Below are 27,114 nucleotides of genomic sequence, written 5' to 3'. Positions count from 1 at the left end.
CAAGAAGACGGCGCCACTTTCCACACATCGCATCAAATAATTGATCTGATAATTTCACCTTTTGGGCCATTCGATTGGCCACCAAGATCGTGTGATAACACACCTTTAGACTTTTTTTTGAAGGGATGTGAAAAGTTTAAAGTTTAAGTGGACAATCCCGCTTCGATTCAGGCCTTGGAGATAAATAGCATGCGTGTCATTCGCCAGTTATTAGAGGAAATGCCCGAACGAGTCATCGAAAATTAGATTCAACGGATGGACCATCTGAGATCCCATCATTCGCCATTAAATTTGAAGTTTCTGTATTTTTTCTTTAAAAAAGTAGGGAGCCTCGAAATGAATCACCAATGTAATGTAAAGTACATTTTAAATGATATTGTAGACATCATTCTAAAATTTTTAAACTTGGTGTCGGTATTTTCAAAAATTGTCGAGCTCATTACTCATTATTCACATTGCAGTAAAACAACGGTAACAGTCAACTTTTGCCATTGAAAAATAACATCTGCTCTTACATCGCATTGAGTGAGAGAGTATTCTTCTCACAATTTTCTCTTGAGCCATTATTACTCTCTACACTGCGCATGCCTCCCAAGGAAGTATGCATGTTAGGTTAAGCTCAATTACTCAATAATATGAGTGAGCTTATTTGAGTTTGTTTGCACTTTAGTTAGCTGGTCCTACCTCAACAATGAATTAATATGTATCTGATATGTGTGAAAATGTGTATATATAATTATTTACTGGGAGGTAAAGAGGCGCGATGTAAATACAGCTGGGTAAACATTTGAGGCATATTATTCTCGAATAACCAAATTTTTGATATAGAGCAAAAGTTAAATCTTTTGTGATGTAGGTTTATATACATATGTTCTCCAAAGAAATACTAATTGTCATACTCATTCATTTAATTGAAATAAAAACAAGTAAGGAAGGGCTAAGTTCGGGCGTCACCGAACATTTTACACTCTTGCATGATAAAGTGATAATCGAGATTTCATTATCCGTTATTTACATATTTTTCAAATACCGTATTTGTGTAAAGTTTTATTCCGCTATCATCATCCGTTCCTAATGTACATATATGTATATTATACAGAGAAGGCATCAGATGGAATTCAAAATAGCGTTATATTGGAAGAATGCGTGGTTGTGAACCGATTTCACCCATATTTCGTACATGTCATTAGAGTGTTAAGAAATATTATATTTTAGTGATTTTCAACATAACCTTTGTATGGGAGGTGGGCGTGGTTATTATCCGATTTTTGAACTGTATATGGAAATGCCTGAAGAAAACGACTCTATAAAGTTTGGTTGACATAGCTGTAGTAGTTTCCGAGATATGTACAAAAAACTTAGTAGGGGGCGGGGCCACGCCCACTTTTCCAAAAAAATTACGTCCAAATATGCCCCTCCCTAATGCGATCCTTTGTGCCAAATTTCACTTTAATATCTTTATTTATGGCTTAGTTATGACACTTTATAGGTTTTCGGTTTCCGCCATTTTGGGGGCGTGGCAGTGGGCCGATTTTGCCCATCTTCGAACTTAACCTTCTTATGGAGCCAAGAAATACTTACGTGTACCAAGTTTCATCATGGTATCTCAATTTTTACTCAAGTTACAGCTTGCACGGACAGACGGACGGACGGACAAACAGACATCCGGATTTCAACTCTACTCGTCACCCTGATCACTTTGGTAAACATAACTCTATATCTGACTCTTTTAGTTTTAGGACTTGCAAACAACCGTTATGTGAACAAAACTATAATACTCTCCTTAGCAACTTTGTTGCGAGGGTATAATTAAGTAATTATTAGGTTAATAACGACAGAAGTTGTTTGCAGTGAAATTATTAACTGCAGTGAAATTCCGAAACGCTCGTACTATGCGGAGTACAACTTTAGTGAAGCTAAGGCCGTATTTATTATAGGTACATATACATATTGTTGTATACTCTCGCAACATATTGCTAAAGAATATGATACATTTATTCACCTAACTGTTGTTGGTAACACCTAGCACTTATGGAGATATGCATAAACAAAATATTGTGACAAGTTGAGCTCCAGATGACTATCTTATCGTCCGTCCCTTTGAGCAAGCGATAACATGAGTAGAAACTCAGACGTCTTGTTGAAACTTAGTATACGTGTTATGGTTACATGGTAGTATAAGAAAGTTGGTTTTATGGATGGGTGCAATCTAATAGCTATAAAATGATGTAACTAAGAAACAAATTATGATACGAAACGGCATATGAGAGCTAAACATATTTAAACTTGGGTTTAATGGGAATAACTCGAGCAAGAACACGTTTTATACAGAAAATATCCACCAAATCATTCTAACGAATTCGCGAGAGATGTCTCTAACACTTGCCTGATTATCAAGCACCATATCCTTCACTTTTTTAATATTTTCATCAGTTGAAGAGATCGAAGGCCGTGCCGAAGGATCTCTCTATCGTCTTTGAAGGCTTTGTACCACTCGTAGGCTTGTGTGTTTGATAAAACTGAATCACCGTAAGCATTTTCCAACATTCGCAATGATTCCGCACAAAATCGGACTACAACTACGCCTACTTTCCATATATAACAATTCTAAATTCCATACAAATATCACCTTTCAAGCCCTCATGTACCAAATATATGGAAGCCAGTACGTATGGCTGACATGTTACCGAAAACATCGGTCAATCTGTGAGATATATTATTGACATTCAAGTGAAACATCTTTCTTATAATAATGTGCATTAATTTCCATATGAGTCCTACAAGAAACTGCAAATGGTTGGTTTATTTTGTACCAAATATATCGTATTTGTTTTATAGTTTTACATACTCTTCTCATTTATAACCAAAATAATTGTAAAATTAGTCCATTGTTTATTTTTAGTTAAGCTTTCTTTCTATTCAAATAAATTTGGAGCTGAAAATAAAAAAAAAGAATATTCAGATACCTGTAATTATTTTAAAAATATGTTCATAGCAGCTGCAGCTTATACACCACTGGCCAGTAGTCGCGTTTTGAGTATCATATCGAAATAACGAAGTAAACTCCTTTCTCGTCAAGACAGACTCTGAAAGTCATGTGCTCACTGCTCAGTTAAAATAACGCGCAAGCATGGCTAACTCCCGAGTGTATCCTTTTTGCCTCAGCCGTAACTTGATTTCCCATTGTTTTTAATTTCCGCTCTTTCGGGATCATTCTTTTGTCACTACACGAAATTGTTAATAAAATTTAATGACTTAGCTGGCGGAGACAGTTTCCGCCATCATTTTCGGCTCTGTGACTGCCACGACATGCGTGTGTCCGCCAGCACATAAATTAACTCGCCGTAATGAGCGTGTCTCGTGTGCCGCCAGTTAGAAAAAAACATCGCACATTTATGTCAGTTCGCGCTTTTACTGCTGCGTGTGTGTATGTGTGAGCAAAATAAAAAACCGCAAATGTAATGTAATAAGTAAAATGCTCATCAGTTATTTACAAAAAGCGGGCACGTAATGACACCAGCCGAAGGCAAAGCCAACGCCGAAACGCGCGCACAACTGAATTTTCCCGCCAAAATGTGAGGTACCGTATGATTCTCACCCACTCACACATTGGCACGCAAAGCGTAGTGGGGGAGCGCGCAGGGGTATTGTTATAGAAATTCACACCTGTTTCGCCTCAGCAGAACAATGACAAAGTTATGGGGTTTAAATGACATCAATCAGTGTATGGCCAAAGACAGGCAGATAAAGCCATTCCAACACACACAACCACACACATAACTGGCGTGTATATAAACAAGCTCGACAAAAGTAAACAAACAAAAACGCATGTGCCTAAGCGTAACAACGAAAATGCTGAAGGGACGAGTGTGTCTGTGCCGGCGACTGAACTTGTTGCCACTCAAGGATTTCCAGCTCACTCACTCAGTCAGTCGCTCACTCCTTAGCGCTGTTGGCACTCTGCGCCGCATTGAGCCAAAGAGCGTGATTTCCTGTGTTGCGGTGGGCAAATGTTTGTAAATAAAATGCGTGGCGTTCAGTTCCAAACAGTGTGCTGACGGCGGCAGTTCTTGTTTGGCGTTGAAACCGAATGCACGTGCGTGAAAGGATATGTGCGCTGAAACGAGTCGAAAGGCATGCAAAGGATTGCGGCATATTATGTGGGAAAACGTGATAAACTCGTGCTGAAACTTCGGTTGATTTTGTATGCGGAGCTATAATTTAGGAGGGAAATGGAAACCAATGAGAGACTTTCAAATTTTGTTGAAAAATATATTCAGCTGTGAAAGCAAGGACATAAGTGATGTGAAGAGCAGTAATGATACAAAAATAATTACAACTTGCGGCAATGTGCAAAAAAGTTTTGGAGTGAAGTGATGTGGTTGACATCTGTATATATGTATTTCAAAAATGAAGAATAAAGTTTAAAACAAGAAAATCGTGTCTCTCAAAAAATCAAATATTATGTGTCTAATTATCAGATGAAATAATTCAAATAAAATTAAATATTATTTGTCTAAATATCAGATGAAATAATTCCGTATAATAAAAGCCCCGAAGTATATATCATGTGTATAAATACTAGTACATAAGTGACCTATATCATAATTGGAAAAATTTGGTAACATCGACATGCTATTGCTCAGGCATGATGCATGATCGTGACCATCTAGCACTTAAATAACGGCTGGTATATTATGGAAGTATTTGAAAGTTGGTAAAAATAATTGTATAAACAAATTTAGAATCATTAAAGAAGATCATAAAAATGTGGCACATCAACTGTTGTTGCGGATATGTCAACTCAAGGTAACTGGGTCACAATGTGTGTTTTTTTTTTTTGTTAATAACAGTTAATAACATTTACCCTTTTACTAACTTAAAGAAGAAGTGGTTGTAGCAACTTGCAGGCACATTTGAGTTCATTAAAATTTTTTGTTTTTGATTCAAGTCAGACAAATTTTACGTACTTTCTTAAAAAACTCGATACATTTTGGGTATTAAAAGTGGATAACTCATATATGGGGTAGTCGAAAAAGTATTTTCGTATTTTGTCAATAGTTGTCGTTGCAGTCGTATATCTCCAGTGCTACCAATCACCTTGTGTAACATAGTGTTGGAAAGGTGATATTTTAAGCTTCACTAAACCAAAAAAAAAATAAATTCGGGGAAGTTAAAGAAAAGTGACAGCTGTTCAAAAATGAGTGAAAATAATGAAGAAATTCGCGGTTTTGAAATTTTTGTATAAAAAAGAGAAGAATGCCACGCAAGCCACCAATGAAATTTCTGAAGTTTACGAAGACGATGCTGTATCAGTCGTGTAGCACAAAAATGGTTCGCTCGCTTCCTTTCCAGAAATTTAGAAATTTCGATTTACACTGATGGAATAATGTCTGTAGCGGAAAATGGCAAACAGTGGTCGACCAAAATAATACATATGGTATTTATTTATTTATTTATTAGTGTGAATGTAAAAAAAAGTTTGATTAGAAATACGAAAAGACTTTTTCGACTACCAATATTACGTGTTCTTTTGTCTATATATTAGTTTGTTTACTGTTATTGAATACTACTTTTGCCAGAGTTCATTCACAATTTCGTAGTTTTCTCAATGTCGCAACTGAAGCACTATTTAGTTGGAGAACTTTGCTAGTTCCACGAAAGAATAATACATTTTATTATCAGAATTTAGTCGTTATTTGAAACCAAATCATGTCTGGGTTATATTTCAAGTCGTTGATTAAATACCTATATTATATTTGCCAGGACCTTCCAATACTTTAAAACGGAAATTATTTTCACCCTCAACAGGTCAAATCTTCCATACGCAAGTTCGATGAAAAGTTAGATTTTTTTGAATCAGCCACAAAGCACAGGCAACTTTAAAGCAAAATCAAACCCATTTTTATCTTTTTTATCTCAGTATCATTGATAGCGCTTAAGATTGTTGCACTTGCTATATAAATATGACATTTTCCAGTCACTGACAACGCGAGATAAATAAAAGTTGTAAACCGTTGCGTTCTACTTACTTCAATTGCTTTGCAAGTGAGAGTAAATGTTTGAAGTCATAGAAAATTTGCGAAGCGCATCGTAACATAATGAGAGCATAAATATATGTACATACATATGCAATATGTGCTCATGAGTATGCAAGTGCAGTGGCACCGTTTATCGTTTGAGCGGCGCTTTAAGTATTAAGCATGCATAACCCATATTGCCAGGGTTGCATGCGGCGAGCATAAATGCGTGCAAATGCAGCCGATAAATATGGAAATCGTGCGCAGTTCTTTGGCCAGAACTTTTGCTTTTATTGCGCTATCCAGCTGCGTATGTGCATGACTTTATTGCAAAGAAGTTTGTAAAACTCCCATTTTATTTTGTTTGTGGTTGCCACTCTAATCAAAGATCATCATGATAATCAAAGAACAAGTTTGAAGAAGTTTTTGTTTTATATTGTCATAAAGTTTAGAAAATTGTGCTAAAATCATTTACTTTTCAAAACGTATTTTTTCTTGCGTTTTTTATGTTATTTTTCCCTAATAATACTAGTAAAATAGGAGCTTTTTAAGTTATGTTATAAAGATTATAGCTGTTCCTGCGGCTTCACTCGCACTGATTAACTTAAATAAATATCAAAGACCCTTAGCTAAAAAAACGAAATAAATAGTAAGTAGACGAATACTAAAGTTCGCTCCCCAGCTATCACGAGGTCCTTCGTGGTAACAGGAAAACCCCAATTATGTATGATTCGTGGAAATATAAGGAATACGCTTTCGATGCATTCCTGGTTTTGGTCAGTCAACATGAATTTTTTCAAAATCCTTTTATGTATTTTCTTCTTTTCCTTAAAAGGGGGATACCCTCACCCCTAGTACCGTCAAAAAATGTTATTTTTTCCACTTTTATTATGGGAGAATAAATATAGGTATTATTGAGCTAAAAAATAAAAATTATTTTATGTAAAAAAAATGGCGGAAATATCAACGATCTCGTTGATTGACATTTTTTGCGGCCTTCAATTTTCTGTCTAGGCTTCTTATCTGAAACGAAAAAAGTAAATTTTTTTTCAACCACGAAGCTTTTATCAAACGCATAATAGAAGAGTTTTTTAAAATTTCGAAAAATTGGTGGTGTATGCCTGGATTTTGTAAGAAGTGCAATTTTTACTAGTATTAAAATGCCATTTTTCTCGGAAAAGCGCTCTATCACGCACTTGAGCATAAAATTATCTATAAAACACGCTTTAGTACAAGCAAATCGGTTAAATAATTCACTCGCAATTTTGACGGCCGGATAAAAAAAGTTAGTTTCGAGGAAACGAGCTGCAAAGTTGTCCGGCCTATACAGCCGCTGCATGAGGTGCTGGTGGTTCTGGGCCTATTTCTTCGAAAATATTCGGAGTAAGCCAATGAAATTTCAAGAATATATTTTTGAATAGTTTTCCAATTGAAAAATTAAAATTCTACAATTTACTTCCCCTTTAACCACAGGCAATAAGTGTCTTCGTTTCAGTAGTTTTGGCGGAAAAGAAAGAAACAAACCAAATATTCACATTTATAATATTCATATTTATATATACACATATAGTAAAAGTATATGTATTCGAGGTCAGGTATATGAAATGTAATTTCATTTAGCCGAAAATTTTATACTGAAGTTATCTATGATCTATTAATAAATCATGACTCCGCAATGATCATTACTTTAAAAGAGATTTTTCAAAGTTCCTATAAATGTGTAAGGGTTATAAGTCAATAGAATTTTCAGAAATTGCTAAAACGTTTGTTCAACTATTATCATTACCCATAAGGTAATTATTCTAGTGACCTTATTTGTTTAATAATTGACCCTTTACCCTTGACCTTACTCACAGAGGCAACTTGGGTGTACATTATTCAAGTAACGGGTGCATACAAAAGTCCCCACATTGTTCTGAGTATCCATCAAATACTTTAATAATCATCCATAACCCTTTATCGGATGGAATCACGAAAATTTAATGAAACCTATAAACATATATACATATTTCTATTTTATATGTATAACTGTTATGTATATACCATATACCATTTATATATATACATATGTGTGTTAGGATGTCCGTTATTTTCCAAGTTGATTTAATTTCTGAAATCGTTCTTGAAGTAAAATGTTCGAAACAAAATAAAACATGATTCACATCCATGCCATATATATGTACAATATTGGAATTTATAATAATTTGATTTGGCAGTAAGACTAAGACTTTGAAAGTTAAAAAGTTATGCGTGGTTAAAGTTATAGATCAAATGTGTGTTACTCATACGACATGGTGTACTAGGTGAATACACTACATTGGATGCATAACTTTAACTGCCCATAACATTCAAAGCAATGCTTTTATGGAAAAATATCGCTTTTTACAGCGTTAACTTTTGTGTTGGAATATTTCCTTTTTAAACTTTTCGGTTTGTTTGATTTGGGAATAAAAAATTTAAAGCAAAATATCTAAAAATTCTTAGTTAAATAAAGAAAACATTACTACAGCAGAAAAGCAAAATAAGGTTGTAACGCAATGATAGGATATATAAAATATGTTAAAATATGCTCCTTACAAGGGTAGTTAACAAATGAAGACATGTCTCATACATTTCACTATTTGCTATTTCAACTTTTTCAATCAAACTTATCTTATTAACTTAGAATATCAAACACTTTTCGGTAATTAAGTTCCTGCAAAGAGTGACATACATAATACAGTTCACAGATTTTCTTCGAGTTCCTAGTGGAAATATCTTTCAAATCAAACGGAAGCATATGAACTCCAAATCTCCTTCAAATCATAAAACTAAAAGTTACTCATTTTAAATGTCGCCACTTTCGTTGAAAAAACCTTTTAAAAATCACACAAATGTTATTTGAAATAACATTCTATTGTTGTTATTATTGTTATCAAATATATTCAGACGAACTGCAATTGTGTCCAATCCTCGTTATAAATAAGCGCACAAATTCACTGCTCTAATTTGAAAATTGATGTGACACATGAGTATTTGTCAAGCGTACAGAACGCGAATCCTCAGCAATAAATCGCGCGAAATAACAACAAACAAGAACAGAAAAGCATTAAAAATTGCCAAAAATACGAAGGAGGAACGCGCACCCTCATGCGTTCTCAGACGACACTTGGAAAACAGTCTTTAGCATACAAGAAGGCGCTGCGGTATATGCTTAGAAGCATTTCATACACACACACACACACATGTCCACACATGCACATTTGTTTTCATCAGCGCACATGTCTCTGCAATTCACTTCGTTCGCAACAGCGCGTTCTTGCTTACTCCTTATTTGGCTCGCGAGAAGAGACGCACCCACACACACACACACAAACACAGTTGCGCGCCAGTCGACGAATGCACACAATGGGCGTTGTGTGAGTGTCATTTATGTGTGGTGGTGTTCGTGCCAACGCCACGTTTGGCATTAGAAGAAAAGCCAAAGAAAGAGAAGCAGTTTGCTTTTATTTCCTTTCGCGCTGGCGCGGCAATTCATTTTTTATTAGGTGATATTTCAATTGCATTGGCATTCGAATGGCGCAATGACATTTCATTTTGCGGTTGCTTCTAGTACGCATGTGCGTGTGAGTGTGTCGTACCGTGTGTATAGTTGGCCATTAGCTGACTAACTGCTCCCCTCAGTAATCACTTTATTCAAGCCACCGCGACGGCCTTCGCCTGCTCATTCATCGAATTCGTCGCTTCAATGATAAAATTGTTGCCAAATGACTGGTAATAAAGTTATTGTAGACCAAGAAATGGCGCGGAGCTGAGTTAAAAATTAATAAGAGAATTTGTCTAGTTGGCTTGCTGCATATTCAGAACGATTGATGTGTTGATATTTGTTTATTTGCGTGAGAACACTCATAATTAGTGCAGGATTTTGCTTCGCAATTTGACCAAAGTGTTCGAACCGTGACTCATTGCAGGTGCCAGCGGTCAATTACATATCTCTGTTTTGGTTGGTGTCGCTTTTGAAGAAACTGAAAATTGCATCATGTCAGACCGGAGAGTTAGATGCATATAATTTCGGTTGTCATATGCTTTCTTGAAATCTTTCCGAGCAACTTTTTCGGATATTGAAGCGCTGCCTTTGACAGTAAACTGTACCAAATTTCGTGAAGATATCTTGTCTAATAAAAAGTTTTTACTTACAAGAACTTGTTTTTGAACTGCCAGTTTGCAACGCAGCTGGATCATATAACAAACTGATATGGACTGTTCCGATGAAAGAGCAGCTTCTAGGCGAGAAAAAAGTGTGAAACTTCAGATCGATATTTCAAAAACTGAGACTGGCAGACTGATCATTTGTTTGCGATCGTTTCACTTGAGTTGAGTCAAACTGCTCATATACTTTATAGGGTCTTCGCCGTTTCCTTCTAGGTGTTTCAAGTTTAAGGGGTTAGGGGTGGTTAGAATTTTCAAAAAATTAATTTTTTTTGCATTTTCGTTAAGTGTAATATCTTAAAACTATTCCCTGAAAATTTCACTTTGATCCTATAATTAGTTTTTGAGTTATTCGACAAATAACAAAGAGAGCTCGGGTACTTCAAAGCGCTAGTGTGAAACTTTAAACGCGTTTTTCTCAAAACTATGTCTTCTGAACCGGTGACAAGTGTAACTCGAAAATCGTTCAGTAGATTTTAATGAAATTTCTACAGCTTTTATATTTCATAATGATTTTTATTTTTTTTAGAAAATTTCGATTTTTTAAGACCAATGCTGATTTTTTCGCAAAAATTTAAAAAAAAAAATCCTGAGGCCGCCATTTTGTTAATTTTGAAAAAAAAAAATAAAATCCTTCGATCAGGCCCGGGATTATCTATTTATAAAACTAATTTTTTTTGTCCGATTGATTTTAGATGAATCTCCAAGGACTTATGCTTGTCACCGCAAGTACCTTTTTTTGGAACAGGGTCAACACAAACAACTATAACTTTGGAAATTAAAATTTTTTTTCTTTGAAATTTTCGTGACTTCAAGTCAACACATCCTATAATAATTCCATTTTACTATTTTTGTAAAATAACATGATTTAATAGCAAAAAAAAACTGAAAACTCTTATTTTTTCGTGCCTCTGACTACCCCTAGCACCTTAATACATCCCCTTCAAGGTATAAATATATCAGCGTGTTCATTTAATTTTAAAGATACACTTACAGTGTGGTATTGGATGTAGTGAAGTGAAGTTTCTGATTTCATTTACCATACATAAGTGAACCTAAATGGGAACGGTTTAATGTTACTTATACGCAGCGTAGCTCTCTTTCATTTGCCACAGACTGTGCTTGCATATGGAAAAAGTCGACAGAACAAACTCAAATCCCTAATTTTTTACTGCAATTAATCTCTGTTAATATACTTTTGAATATTCCTTCCAACATATTACTCAGTATACACATTTATTTGTTGGTGTCTAATCAAAAAGCACAAAGGAATTTCAGAATCCTCTTCTTTACACCGCATAGAAAATTTAAACTTTTTCCCTCAAACAAAATTCTCTGAGATTACCAACTAAAGTTCTGCTGGCATTTCGGTTTTTCGTCAAAATGCGGGTTGGCGTGAAAACTTAACTGCAGAATTTTGCTGCAAAACATATGTGGCACGCTTGTGTGTGTGAGCTTGTATGCCATGCAGCGAATTTCCACTGACTCACAGCAGGATTAATGCTGTGGCAAAGCAAAAAGAGATTTATTGCTATTACGTGTACTGAAGATACAGCGCCGATGATGAGTAAGTTCGCCAAAAAAAAAAAAACTCAAAGAGACATTTGCGCTATAAATGCTCTGGTGGACAGAAACGGCATATGAAAGCAGTCATTCGATGCTGACCGCAGGCTGTTGAATGTCGGTGCACGGGATTACTTTAAGCATGGACACACCATCTGTACTAGTATGCGTTTGTGCGCATATTTGCTGTATATATTCCCATACAGTTATGTGCCCTGGTGTTAAGTGTGTCATATGTAGGTTCTGGCATTGGCGCATCTACGAAGCAAATATGGAAGTTATGTTGTGCGGCTGTTCCGAATTTTGATGCATAAGGGTACAATAACAAGGGGGAAATTTGTAGAATATCTCATATCTATATTCCGTTGTAGGAAGTATTGTATTATTCGCAAAACAAATAATGAAATCAATAATTGAAAGTGTGGGTCTACAGCTTTTTCAGTTGCATCGAAACGCAGTGACTTACTAGCATTTACTTACTTCTGTAAATGTTCTGTTTTATGGACACAAAATTGAAAATTGAGTTAAAAGGATTTTTTGTAAATTTAGATAAACAAATATTGGTGGATTTTAATTGGTTAAGTGTGATTAATAACTGAATAATTTGCACTGGATAATCTAATATACATATATTGGGTAGTCAAAAAAGTCTTTCCGTATTTTGTCAATAGATGTCGTTGCAGACGTATATCTCCAGTGCTACCAATCACGTTGTGTCACACCATGTAGTGTTAGAAAGGTCAGATTTTAAGCTTCATTTAACCAAAGAAAATTAAATTCGGCGAAGTTGAAAAAAAGTTACAGTTATTCAAAAATGAGTGAAAATAGTGAAGAAATTTGCTGTTTTGAAATTTTTGTATAAAAAAGGGAAGAATTCCATCTAAGCCACCAATGAAATTTATGAAATTTACGAAGACGATGTTGTATAAGTTCGTGTAGCACATCAAATGTTCGCTCGCTTTCGTTATGGAAATTGCGAAATTTTGATTTATACTGATGAAAGTTTTACACTGATGGAATAATGTCTGTAGCGGAAAAATGGCAAAAAGTGATCTACCAAAATGGTACATATTTGTGTATTTATTTATTAGCATGAATATAAAAAAAGTTTAAGGTTGAGTGGAAATACGAAAAGACTTTTTCGACTACCCATTGTTTTTATATCATTTTGATGCTTACTTCTAACTCTGTTCTAAAAGAGTTATCTGCATTCAAGTTACTCTAATTAAAAAAAAAAAAACATTTCTCTCTCTTCACCGAGCTCTAGCTATAGCATATTAACATGAAAATAAATATTTAGAAATTATTTCATTTAAATTTGTATCAGAAAATGAAATTCCATTACACTTTTAAGCATTATTCAACATTTGTATGTGAGTGCAGGTGCGAGCGCACCGAAAAGTTTATACTTACATGCACATTTGGGCTTACTAGGCCAATTGAAATTCCCAAAATTTGCATTCAACTAAATTATACATTCAAATTTACAATATTAACAGATAATTGTGTGTGGATGTAGACAATTAACCCCGGAGGAAACTAAAGAGTTGGAAATTAGGGCAGCTATCGCTTTGCTGAGTTGTCAAAGACTTTTTCACAAATATGAATTTCAGGCCTTCTTGGTGCTAGTTGATTTAAGGGTAACGGCTGGCAGGTGCTGCAGTTTATATGCAATATCCGTGGAAGTATATCCATTCCAACATAAGCCGTTCGAGTTTGATAATATAATGCGCCTATAATATTAAAAGGATTCTTTAATCGTGAAAATTGTGCATCAGTGAGTAAGCAATAACAGATAAATTAAGCACATTCCAATTTTAGAACACTTTATATGCTCCACACATAACTGGATTGGGCAGCATGTAAGCTCATAAGAGCCAACTAGTGCCATATAATCCAAATTACTTTTAAATTACAATATTTGAAGTGGCGAATTAAATATTCAAGAAAATAATAGGCAAAATAAAAATGTACATTTAAGCATATTTTATATTGCAACTCGTGATCTGATAATAATAAATCTGCAGATAAATACACAAAGCTCTTACAACTTTACAACGGAAATCAAAAGTTCATATTTTGCTGAAAAACTGGTTTCCATTGTATTGAATTTTACATCTTTCATAAAGAGGGTGTCTATTTGGAATTAATAGTTGGTATAGTTATGAGCAGTATACAATTTAGAGGTAAATTTGTTGAGAGAATATAAAAGATGTTCAAAAAAATTTTGAGAATTTTCGTTTTTTGAAAAAAAAAAAATTATTCATTCGTCTAGACAGTCCTAATTTGATATTAAACACTTATGCCAGCGTTTCTTCCAATGGTCGAAACATTTCTCAAACTCGATTTTTGGGCTAGCCCTTAGTTCTTTCAATCATTTTCATTTATCTGGTAAAACGACGGCCGTTTAAGGCTGCCTCTACTTTTTTTAGCGAATATGGAGGCTATGACATCGTTAAAGTATTTTTGCTCAAGATTATGAATTCTAACTAAGAAGCAACGAACTGTGAGCTTTTACTAATCGACAATTGCCAAGCTCGTATAAGCATGTCTAATCTCAGGGGCTGCTACAGCCAAAGTAAGCAATCTGAAAATTGTATGATATTTCAGGGTAATGCATGTATCTATTTATGGTAATCGTAATGAAATAAAAAGTTTGACAATTGGACTCTATAAACTATTTTTGGTAATCAAAATGATTAAAAAAATGGTTTCAATGACAATTTAACAAAAAAATGTTAAAAAATTTTGTCTGAGGTCGACTGACATAAACAGCTGCTGTGAAACACTGGTTGACAGATCGCACTAATTTTTGGCATCATAATTTAGGATAGTTGTAGCAACCTAGGGAAAAAAGTTACCTGTATGCCATATAAGCCGGAGATGAGAGAGGGAAATGAAGAATTTCCGATACTTTCTTGTCAGGGTGTATATAGTAATAATCATGAATAAATCTCATATATGTAAATTTTTTCTAGAATTATATGTATATGCGCCACCCTCATGGAGGGCGGCTAGGGTAGTTTTCATATCGAAGGTAGAAGCAACCCAACTTACTCAAAAAAGTTTAAGCTTATAAGATGAACTTCCTTCTTGCTGAAAACGAAAGAGAAAATCTTGGACGCGTACATTAGGGCCGCAGCGTCTCCTAGAAGCTTGTTCAAGACCCCACACGCATATTCGAAGGGCAGATCAGTAAAGACTGCACTCCATACACTGGTATTTAATATCGAAAGGGCTGTTTAATATAGGGAATACGCTCCTGGAGCATTGCTGGGCACTTCAGAAGGGTCTAGGGAATCTAGTTAATAGTGTCCAGTCAATAGGTGTTGATCCTGTTATACAACGTTGGATCAGAAGCCTTTTGACATCTAGACGGATAAGAGCAGAATGAAGCAGCCCTAAAATGACTAAGGAAGTCTTGTGAGGTACTCCGCAAGGAGGAGTGCTATCTCCGCTTCTATGTACATTAGTGATAAACTGCTAAGAAGATTGGACGGTAAAGCCTCTAAGGTAGTTTCATATGCGGACGACATTGCCATCTTAATAATGGCTAGGTGTCTACAGACCATTAGCAGAATTATGGCCACCACTCTCAATACAGTCCAAAATTAAGCATCGCATGCGGAGCTGGGCTTGAACACTGAGAAAAAGGACATATTAGCTGCAGGCGAATATACATATAGAATCCTCGGCCATTGCTCAATGAGTGATGGCGGTTGGGCAAATATATGATCTTAATTCAACTAGGAAAGAAAGTTCAAAGTAAACAAAGAAAAAGATGGTTGGCGCATAGGTATGTTGGTTACGCGCAACACTGTAAATATCTATATAAATGACCCGAAAATGGACGATGTTGTTGATGAGGGAATGTACTGTCCAGAGTTAGACATAAGGCAGCCTTTTAAGTTGCCTGACCATTATAGTGCATTTCAAACCGAGGTCTTAGCTATTGCAAAAGCCACGGAACTGCCCCTTAAGCAGCCTGCGGGCAATTCCAGAGTCAACATTTACGTAGCAATCAAAGCAGTAACCCCGTATCGCATATCGGCCAGAAATGTCTTAGGAAGCAGGGCGTCAGTGGAGGGTGTTGCCAGAGGCAAGAAACTTCACTTCTACTGCGTACCAGGCCACAAAGGCATCAAGCGCAATGAAATAGTGGACGAGATTGGTGATGAATGGTGTACGGTTAAAAACGTGATCAATATAAGAAAACCCATATATTGGCGATACGACGATTTGGACAGAAGCATGGTGAAGAAAATCAAAACCCGATGGAACGAGCTACCTAAACTCTATCTGGTATCGCAAAGAATCAGTTTAACCTAACCTAACCTATATACAGTCGAACTTGGATAAGCTCAAGTTCAAGGAAGCACAATCTCATTTTCGCTTATAGGGGTTTCTCATTAACCCGAGTGCGATAAAACAACAGCGTTATTTAGTTCCACGCAAAGAATAGGCAAAATATTGACAATAATACAATACAAATGTGTATGTATTCTTATTGTAGCTATAGCTCCTCCTAAATAATATACATAAATAAATAAAGCTCGACTGTCACTTATAGAGGTATAGATAGGTAGCAGTCTCACTTACGGAGGTTCATGAGGAAAAAACTACTCTTTCTTACAGAGGTTTCTGTTTCCCGCTAATAGAGGTTTTGAGAGCTTAAACTAACGGGTCCGGGCAATTACTCTCACTTATAGAGTTTAGTTACTTATTCAGTTCTCACTTACCGAGGTTTATATGTATAAAAAAAGAAAAGATATATATAAAAGATATATATATAAAAGAAAAGAATACGTGGTTTTGCTACCTTTTAGTGCTTACAATTAAAACCGATATAGGTGAACATAAAAGCGCTAACCAGCACTTAATGAATGTTAGAGCTTAACGATATTACATTTATAACATGGAAATATTTAATAATATAATTGTTGAAACGTAAATCCAACAAACGGCGAAAAAGCAAAACAAAATTCAACACCAATGTATCATTAATAAAATGAAAATGAATTGTGAATTGTCACACCCTTAATAAAGGGACACGAACGTTTCAACGGGCCAGTAAATTTATTTAATTTATTTTACCCCTTCGGAGTTGTTATTGTTCTTAACCAAATTATAGTAATGTAACTGGAGGTTGAATAATGCATGATTTAATTAAATTCAATTTTCAAAGCAGCGGAAAATGGGGTGATGACGGTTTACACTGCCACAATTTGCATCTGTATATTATTTTGTACATACTTACTTTGCACAGGGACAGCCACTGCATATGTAGAGAATGTAGGTTACAATTTTGGTTGTGTAACCTATAGAAAAGCTTCAAATTTTGTTTGTGGCAAAACTGACAGACAAAGAGTCGCCACACTCCAGCAAGAAAGAAGATAGGCTAATAGAAATAAGGGTTACAACAGATTGGAACATGAAATAAGTGCAAAAGGAAGATCAGGAATATTTGTAGCTTTACCGAGTTTAATTCTTTGTGTTTCACACAAATTATATTTTTTCTTCGGAGCGAACTATCGGTGCCTGGTATTTAAGGAAGCTCAAGTCTCATTAATGCCTACCAAATAATTTGTGATATATTTATGCATATTTGGTTCTCTTTCTACATTGTAGAAAAGTGGGAGCTAAATTATATTATTATTATTTTACTGTTGTAATAACCGCTATAAAAACAAGAGCACGTGATTCATTCACTCTTGCACAAACTTCGCATTTATCCAAAAACTGAGCTGCTTCAATCTTATTCCATTAGAGTGAACTTTTCCTCAGCTGACACTAAGTGATCCACAACATCGCCTCACCAAATGAGAAAGACATGCGGTAGCAGCGGTTCGTCGGGACATTCATCACTTTGAGAGACGCTGACAGGTTCGCGTTACAATTTCGACTTCGAGAAGAAGATGCAAAAATAGAAGAAGCCCTAGCGCGTTATCAAGTCGCTATATCTGCAAACAGAGCCGTAAAGCAACTACAATCAGGCAGAGGGGAAAAATTAAACAAAAACTAAAGCAAGAGACTGAAATTTTATTGCACTTTCTCGTTTCGTTCTTTATCTGAATCTGTGTAGGGCACAGTGCACGCCAGTGGCAACACCTTAAACATTTCGAAACCTTAAATAAATACGAAGATATGTGCACAAAGTGATTGAAAAAGTCACATAGAGCTAACCAATACTGTCAAATTCTAGCATTTGTCTAGAAGAAACATAGTGCATTGCTTTCATTTTACTGTCTCTTACATTGTTTTGAGGATATTTCGGCGCTCGTGATTTCCTCTCCACTGGCAGCGCTCGCCTATGTTTTATGGCCCTTAAGCGCCAAAAGCAGCGCAATTTCGCTTAACACGTTTGTCATCACCGCTGCTGCCAGTATGTTCGTACGTCGCGCGCGCTTATGAAGAGAAATGTGCGCATATGATTTATGTCTTTTTTATGATGATAATAATGTCACACGATGGCGTATAAGTAACTGCTAGTAGCTTATGCATTTATGCATATACATATGCATAATTTATAACGGAGCGCACGCCGTATGGCTCCACCACGTTTGCCATTTCCTGTAATTTCACAATGCCCTCCTTACCACTTGCCCGTCTGCCTGCGGCACGCCTCGAAGATGCATGGCCTGTCGTGTTAATCATCGTCTCAACGCCTCTCGCCTCAGCAACTCCAGCCCAGCCAAGGACAAATTTTTCGAGTTTACTGAAATTGCTGCATATTTTGCATTTTTATTCTGTTAGCGCTTACAATTTAATGTTGCATATTTATGCATTAATGCTTTTTTAACGTGCAACGACAGACAAAGTCCATTCACTTTGCATTTTTATTTAACATCGTGGGATAATTTGCCTACTGCTAACGGAGAATTTGTAGATAAAGAAATTCAAATTTGGTATTCATTTCAAATATAGAGTAATCATTACTATATTCATTAAATATCGTGAACATACTCTTTCCATTTTGGAAAAGGTTTTTGAGCATAACCAAATCCCAAAAGCTGTCGTCAGAGACAAATTATGGTATACTATATATAGGGTTTTTCAATAGGTAAATACAAAAGTAGACCGATAGGGACAACAAAGTACGTTATATTCTTTCGCTTTTTTGGCATTTCTCTTCAGTAAGGTTTGCCATTTTATCACAGAAAGATATACGATTTAACAACGACGCCAAATTTTTAAAATTTACCATCGAAATTTTTAAAATAAAACAAAATGGGTTATCAATATTTTATATTTTGTATTTTATCAATTTACTCCTGTGAAAGTACATTCGTACGTACTACATGAGTCACCATTGCATCCCGAAACAATTACGGTTTGGTGCGGTTTATGGCCCTTCGGCGTCATTGGACTGTACTTCTTCCGTGATGATCAAGATCGACACGTTACTGTGAATAGGCATCGCTACCGCTTAATGATAACCCAATATTTTTGGCCTGAGTTGGATGATATGGACTTGGACAATATGTGGTTCCAACAGGATGGTGCCACAAGCCACACAGCGAATGTCACAATCGACTTATTGAAAACCAATTTTAGTGAATGTGTTATCTCACGAAATGGCCCTGTCAATTAGCCGCCTCGGTTTTCCGATTTGACGCCGTTATTGTCTTTAAGAAAGGTTAGGTTAGACGGTTGATCAAAAATCGTAGTCTTTTGTGAGGCCATAGAGAACAAGGACTCTTGTGCTCGAACTTATAAATTAACAAAACTTATTAAATCTTAGTAACCAATAGAAATTTGCAAAGACGTTAGTTTTCACTCCCGCCAATTCGGTGGGATGTCTTATGTTTTGACCACCCAAGCGCGGGACAGTCAAGAAGGAAGTGTTTGGTCCCATCTTTTTCCATACAGCTTCTGCAGAGGGCGTCTGGTAGGAATCCCAGCCTTATTGCGTAGACGCCAATAGGGCAATAGCAAATTAAAAGCTCCAAGACCTAGGAGAGTTAGCCTTAGGGTAAAGAGATCACTGGATCTCTTGCAATCGATCATGGGCCAGAAGGCTTTTGCGATAGCGCTTCTAGCGATATTGTCCTTGCAGTATCCACAAATTAAATTTTACCAAAAAATTTTGGTTGTTTTTGGCCTGCCCCTCACTACTCTTAAAATGGTTAACTTTGGTAAATAAGAAATTTCGTCCATTTGTTATTTCAGAATTATTTTTTAGTGTCAATATTTCGCAGGCATCTAAATATTCTATAAGTACTTTATATTTGCTGCTTTACTATAAAATTGCTTTAGTTCTGATAATTATGTAATTTTTTTCTTTCAGAAATAATGGCGCGAAAAGTACGACATAAGTAATTCTTGCTCTAAAACGATTAAACTTAAGGATACTATTGAATGAAGAGCGCTGTAGACGTATGTACGTGTGGTAATAGTAAAGGAAGCAAAAAATGAAATTCACATTAGAGGCTCGAATTTTTTTACTCAGCGTTAGTTTATTGGATGGTGAGTTGGAATCAGTTAAAAATACATATATCTTTGTTGTTATATTAACAATAATGAGAGCTAGTGTACTTGGACCCTCCTGAATTGGCGCCAAATAGTACAAAGGCTTGATAGATTTTACGTACGATGAACGTTTTGAGCAGTGAATGTTTCAAAATATTTAAAAGTTTTATGAAAGATGACAAATGCTTAGAACCAGCCTGGCGAAAGTAGCGCATGTGCCTGTTTATTGTAGTCATAGCAATCTTAGTGTTCTACATAAACTCAGGAACAACTCTAACATTATTTATTAATATCAGTAGTATATGTTGCTTCCATTTAATTACAACAACTTGGAAGAAATTGAGTAAATTTGTTCTAAGTTTTGAAAAACTTTACAGTAGAGCTCTCAACGGATACCACAAAGTTTTTAAATGTGGATGTTTCAGTGCTCTACAAGAATATGTCGGAGCCATATGGGCCTTAAAAGTGGAATATCTGATAATAGGGAACAGCCATAATATCCAATATGACCTTATGAGTTGGTAAAATTTGTGGAATTCAAGACTAAATCGGTATTTTAATGGTCATCGCGTCTTATTTTGCCAATAACATGACGAATATTGATCTTCCCACACGCACGGAACAAAGTGGCGGTGACAAAGGTATCTCCACTCTTTCTGGTAAACCACACACAACATATATTGAAAAAGAGAGACTGGAGTATGTTCGCGCTTACATACTTCACTTGAAAAAATAGTATATCTAACACCAGTTGTGAAAACCCCATACAATCCGGAACGCTTTTGGCTGCAAGTTATGCGACGAAATTCAACAAAACTTAAATAAACTACCGCCTGCAGCGCTGACTCGGGTTGCCCGAAAGTGCAATTTAGCCACATATTTGTATTAATTAGTACCGTATTTCATTAAACGAAAGTAAGTGTTAAAAACGAAGCCAACATAAGAAGCGCATAAAGTATAAAGTACACTCATATTAATTTTATGTAAATCAAGAGCTCTTGCTGGTGCCTTTTTGTGGCCTTGCGCATAATGCCTCGCAGGCGGTAATTAAAATTTTCATATCTCGCGTTACCTACTAAAAGAAAGTGCTTGAAAGAAAGTGTACCACCAGCTTACGCTTGTCACTTTTGCATTGTGGCAAAAACGCGCTCATAAAACGGAGTAGATTTACTACCGACACGCCACGTACTCATCAGCAAACAAATCAACTGCGACATGCACACGTCACTCTCCTTTAAACACGCCGGTGCAACTATGTACATACATACATCCACACATGAGTACGCGTGTGGTGCTTGTAGGACATGTGACATGACGGGGCACATTTTCAATAATGTTATATGCACATATCAAGCGGGCGTCGACGAATCTGATGTGACAGACACTTGAGTGACATTCCTGCACAAGCTCACTGCCAGCTTACCAACCTGTTAGGCTGCGGGCATGACTGAGTTTGTGTTTCTCCTTGCATACATGCTACGGTGTACGCATACTCATGCACTATACTACATACAAATATTTTATGTGCTCAATTAAATAGCGGTTCTTTTTACTCTAAACTCTGCATAACCGTTTGGGGTTTTTTAAATGCATTACTTAATGGTATTATTGACTGTATACCAGGAAGGGGATCAGATCACTCTATGTTTAAGGTGATACTGAGTTAAGGGTTTATATCCAAGTCCGGAAAACCGCTCTTTTGTGAAGAAGAAACATAAAACAATGTGAACTTACTGGACTTAACAATCGTCGGTTCATTTGGAAAAAATTTAGATTTCCTAGATTCAGTAGGCCATCCACTGGAGGACCTCTGAAAAGAAGAGTCTGGCGTTGAGGAAAATTGCTATGCTTACAATTATTACGTATCGAAAAGAATATAATATTTATAAAAATTAATATCGTGTTGGATTAACTAACAGTGGCACGGGAGACAAGCCGCGAATGCGACGACTGTTTGTTTCATAACCGGAGATACTTTATATTGTCCTCGGTCGCAACCAGACCCATATCCTTCGTTTCCTTATAGTACTTGTACAATATGGTACCTTCTCAATTTAGCTCTGAAGCTCGTATTATTTTTTCCAGAAGCAGATTGAAGAAGTTGCACGCTAGTGGGTGGCCTCGTTTGGTATCGAACGGCTCGGAGAGGTCCTTCCCGATTTCGACGTAGCTTTTGGTGTTGCCCAACGTCAGCTTACACAAAGTCTCCGTTTTTGTGCATAGGCCATATCTTGAAAAGGAGCTGATGCATGCACCTTCTCATTTTTTCGCTTTCATATTTGAATAGTTCATCATAGTGGGACAATGGATTATCTATTCCATCGTTATCGCCTGTGGAATCGGGTTCGGCTTCTCCTGACTTAATGGCAGCATTGCAGCGGTCTTGAAACCTGCCGTTAGTCACTGCAACTTTTCGTAAAATTTTCGAGCATGACCCCTGACAGCCAGCTTGTCAAGCTCTTCGTACTCACCCATTTCTGCCTCTTTTTTTTTATCTGAAAATGCGTGTCTGCTTCACGGTGTCAATCCATCCCACACGTGTTGTAACTTATACTTCAGGGTTTCTTGGAAATAGAATCAGTAATCATATTTCTTCAATAAGAATCAGACAAATCCAGTACGATCAAAAATATTATTTTTTATTGAAGTTCGCATCCAATGTCCATAGAGAGCTTTAGTATCCATCACCGACTGAATACTTTATAAGATTTGAGTAGGCTTAGCCAGAAATATTTAACATATCTTAAGAGTTCTTTGAGTACCATGAAACTCTCCGTTCATCTCTCCATAATTTGTAATGACTTCTGTTACGTAAGCTATTGAAATAAGTTTTGATTTTTCTGTGTTCATTTAAGGAATTCAAGGAATACAGAAAGTATTTTGCATTTGACATACATACATACATTTTTTGGTACACATTTCTTTCAATTGGGGTTTCATCTGCTTCCTTATTTTTTGTTTGCATTAGAACTTTGGTTGGCTTAAATTTTTTTGCAGACTGTTTCATCTGTCACAGCCTCAAGAAAAACCACAGGTGTGGGAGTGCAACCCTGCACGTGCTTAGTCTGCATATTTTTTGTGCATGTGTGCTTAGTATATTGCTGAAGCAGGTCGTTTTTTGCCAAGTGAAGAGGGCATTGCTTAACGAATGGTTCACTTATTACCCAGTAAGGAATCTGGATGGATATTGAAAACTGCATTGATTAGGAAACATTTTTATTTTAGTAAACGAAATTGGTCTGATTTTATCTCATTTGGGTGTCTGTTATACTTATTCTGTGTAAAGTAAGCCTTGAGGGGAAAAAAGTACACACCAAGTCATCTATATTCTAATGTGAATTTAAACAAATGGCAGTTGTGAAACGTTTGTACTAAATATGCTTAGACTTCTTCGTTAATACCACTTTAAGCTTTATTTCATTTTTAAATTGCAAAATGCATCCGTCAATAGCATTAAACCGCTGGTCCTCGCACAGCACGTAGGTCGCCTGTATCCTCACAGAAACGTGTTCACTTTTGTATTTACCAAGAGACACACCCGCTGGCTTCACAAAGCTATTATGGTTGGCAATGTAAGCAGTGTTGTATGTTTAAACTGTTGCGTCGTCGTTTTAGCTGTTGTTGCCATAGCCGCCGGTCGCTGTTTATGCAGTGCCATCAAACGAGTATTTGCACACACGTGGCAATCGTATGCCATCGCACTGATACCCGAGCAGAGCTTAGTTGACAATTGCATGCACACAGTCACACAAACGAATTTATCTATATGTGTATACCAAAAGCCATCCTCATAAAAACGAGAGAAATACACTCGGCTTCTTTCACCTTCTCCATGATTTTCGCAACCACCGATATTTTATACTCTAGCAACATGTTGCACAGGGTGTACAAGTTGTTTTTAGCTAACGGTTGTTTGTAGCACCAAAACTAATCGAAAAAGGAATAATCCAAAGTTAGAATGTCGAGATTGCTTGATTACTGGCTGTTCTTCTGTCTCTGTAAACGGAAAAAGTTGAGACCCATTTTTGGAGTACACTATGAAGATCGGCATTGAATATGGACGAAATCGAGCTTTTACCGAGTCCACAGAATGCTGTTGCTCGAAAAATAATACACAAAACGCTGTGCGGCCATCTCCTGTTAAGCTGCAACTTTCAGAAAATGTATGACAGTAGGCTTTTAAGATGATGCTTCAAAAATAAACGACGCTTGATTTCATACTCCATAAACAATTAAAGGTTTGACAGTGCATATTTCACATCTCACAAAATTATCTAACCGTTAGAATTTTGATTTTTTTATTCTCATATGATTGTCAAAATATGAGAATTCAGACAACAATCTAAAATCTGGTTGCTTCCGAACCAGGATATTGCTTTCGTATATCTAATCAAACTTCAACTTTTTTTATATTTATAATGAGCTTTATTGAATTAACCACCACTTTTTGCCTTTTTTTCCGCTAGAGACATTATTCCATTAGTGTAAAACTTTTCTGGTTTCTCGGCGAAAAACTGCGACAAGTAATTTTCACAAGCTCCTTTTGAAGCCAACTTTACTCCATTAAGGGAGTTCTGCATTGCCCGAAAAAAATGGTAGTCCGATGGTGCAAGGTATGGGCTATTTGGTGGATGCATCAAAACTTCCCAGCCAAGCTCTCCCAGTCATCAAATATGTGTATGGTCTAGCGTTGTCCTGATGGAAGACGAAGACCTCTCTGTTGATCAGTTCTGACCGTTTTTTCGATTGCTTGCTTCAATCTTATCAGTTGTTGACAGTAAAATGTAGAATCAAGCTGGAGCAGCTCATAGTGGATAATTCGTTTCTAATCCCACCAAACAATCAGCATTACCTTTCGGGGTGTCAATCCTGGGTTCGCGACCATTTGTTGAGGTTCATCACGCTTGGACTATGATCTTTTTCGCTCATTATTGTCGTATTTGATCCACTTTTCGTCTCCTGTTACCATTCGTTTCAGAAACGGTTCGATTTCAATTCGTTTCAGCAGAGAATCGCAGATGTTAACTGGGTCCATTAAATTTTTCACAGACATTTCTTGTGGTACCCAAAAGACGAGCTTCTTTTTGTAGTCGGCTTTTTTTAAATGGTTCAAAACCGTTTGATGATGAATGTTAAGTTCCTTAGCGATGTCATGGCTGCTTATGTGACGGTCCTGGTCAATCTAATAATAATTCTGAAAGTGATTCATCTTAAGTTTGATTAAAAAATTTTTTTCAACAATCGCTCTTGGTATATTGTAAATTAAATACCGCTAAGGGAACGTGTAGACACTCGCCAACATACTAGCTATACATAACCTCGAACACCAACAGCATCCACATATCCGCTATCCTTGGAGCACACACCTCCTGCAGTTCCACTGGAGCGCCCGGTAATCCTTTATGGTGGTCGCATAGCCTCGCGCTTGAGTGATTTGAATGCTGAGCGATGCGCTGCCGCGCCAACAACAGGTAACACATTGCGTCAAGCGGAGGTTAGCTTGACATATATGGTACTTAGCATCCCGTACAAGTGCTGCAAAGATGTACAAAAGTGCAGTGTAAAAATGTATTTGCACTCAGGCACATCTCTTGCCACCCAACTGCTTGGAGTTTTCCACTTGCAGCTTGAATTTTTTGCTCGTCACTGAGCTATTTCATGGCATTTGATGGCGGATCCACACGAACGCACCGTGTCATTTTAAGCAGCAAATCGAAATTCCAAGTGCTGCCGTCATTCAAGCAACAGAGTCGAGTGTTGCACAGTGCTAAAGCGCCGAACCCCAGACCCAAGACTCCAGACCGCAGACTTGATGTGCAGCTGTCAAAACTGCATTCAGCTGACAGATATTTCCCATCGCTGTCGCTTCCATGGCAGGCTAGTCACGCGTCTTCGTCGTTGAGCAGCAATGGCAAGCGCAGGAGCTCTCATCACAGTGGTTACAAATGTCAGCGAATTAATGACCTTTACGTGCGTGGCCGCTGACACACTCAACTTTTTGGATTTTTCGAAATTCTGCTTTATTGATGGATTCGCAAACGGACGTTACACACATGCCGAGACAAACGGATTTTGAACGGATTGTGAGTTTTGAAATTTCGACATTGAAACTTTTGTGTTAGGCATGATACTGTGAGCTGAGCTGCTGAGATCGCTTATTAGGCACTTAGCCCCATTTATGGGCGGCATATGGAAAGGTTTAATGGAGTTGTTTTCTGAGATCATATTCTTCGTAAACTAGGTTGGTTAATGCTGATTTGTCCTACTGGGCGGTTATCCTAACTACCGGGAACCCCCTTTAATACCCCTTAAAATGTATATAAAATGTTACATTGACTACATCATATTATTTTAGACTGTTCAGCATGTTGGCGTTGACGTTAATATACAAAAATTCTGAAGTGCTAGCTAGCAACTTTGCAACCGCCTTATCTAAATAATAGAAAACCAAATAAAAGTAGGGAAATACAAATCAGCAGCGTTGCAATATTCCTCCAACTACCTTGCAGCTGTTGCACGTGAGACACATCTGTTTACGATGACTGCAGCTAGCAAAGTACCATGATTCCAGTGAAAAAAACGGCAAGACTCAATGGCAAGTTACAGCCAACATGCTCATACACCTCACACCAAACAAAAGTTTTCACTATGGCCAACTCGTCGAAGCTCTGATTGTAAGGCACTTGTAATCAAAGTTATATGGAGCAGAGTGAGGTGGACACATCCTGGGGCTTTCCTGGATTATACAGCCTTTGCAAGTCTGAGGCTGAAACATCTCGGTAGTCTTACCTTCGGCGAACCAGAAAACATAGCCGAAACTGGCATAAGCCGTCTCAACAAATTTCTGATAGGCGCATAGCACTTTGTTGATTTC

At 36.8% G+C, this 27,114-nt stretch overlaps 1 protein-coding gene across 1 annotated transcript in view; it reads left to right on the top strand.

The window, feature by feature from the left end:
• Positions 1 to 4,065: 4,065 nt before the first annotated feature.
• The window catches only part of LOC120782244, a 62,295-nt gene continuing 39,246 nt past the window's right edge, over positions 4,066 to 27,114 (top strand). The window contains exons 1-2 of the mRNA XM_040114411.1: positions 4,066 to 4,809; positions 20,059 to 20,237. Of these exons, the coding sequence (XP_039970345.1) occupies positions 20,183 to 20,237 (55 nt within the window). The 5' untranslated portion in view covers positions 4,066 to 4,809; positions 20,059 to 20,182. The remainder of the gene's footprint in view (positions 4,810 to 20,058; positions 20,238 to 27,114) is intronic.

Source organism: Bactrocera tryoni, chromosome 1 (assembly GCF_016617805.1).
Source record: "Bactrocera tryoni isolate S06 chromosome 1, CSIRO_BtryS06_freeze2, whole genome shotgun sequence".
Classification (NCBI taxonomy): domain Eukaryota; kingdom Metazoa; phylum Arthropoda; class Insecta; order Diptera; family Tephritidae; genus Bactrocera; species Bactrocera tryoni.
The sequence above is the reverse complement of the archived record's forward strand: the minus strand, read 5'-3'. Positions and strand labels throughout refer to the sequence as shown.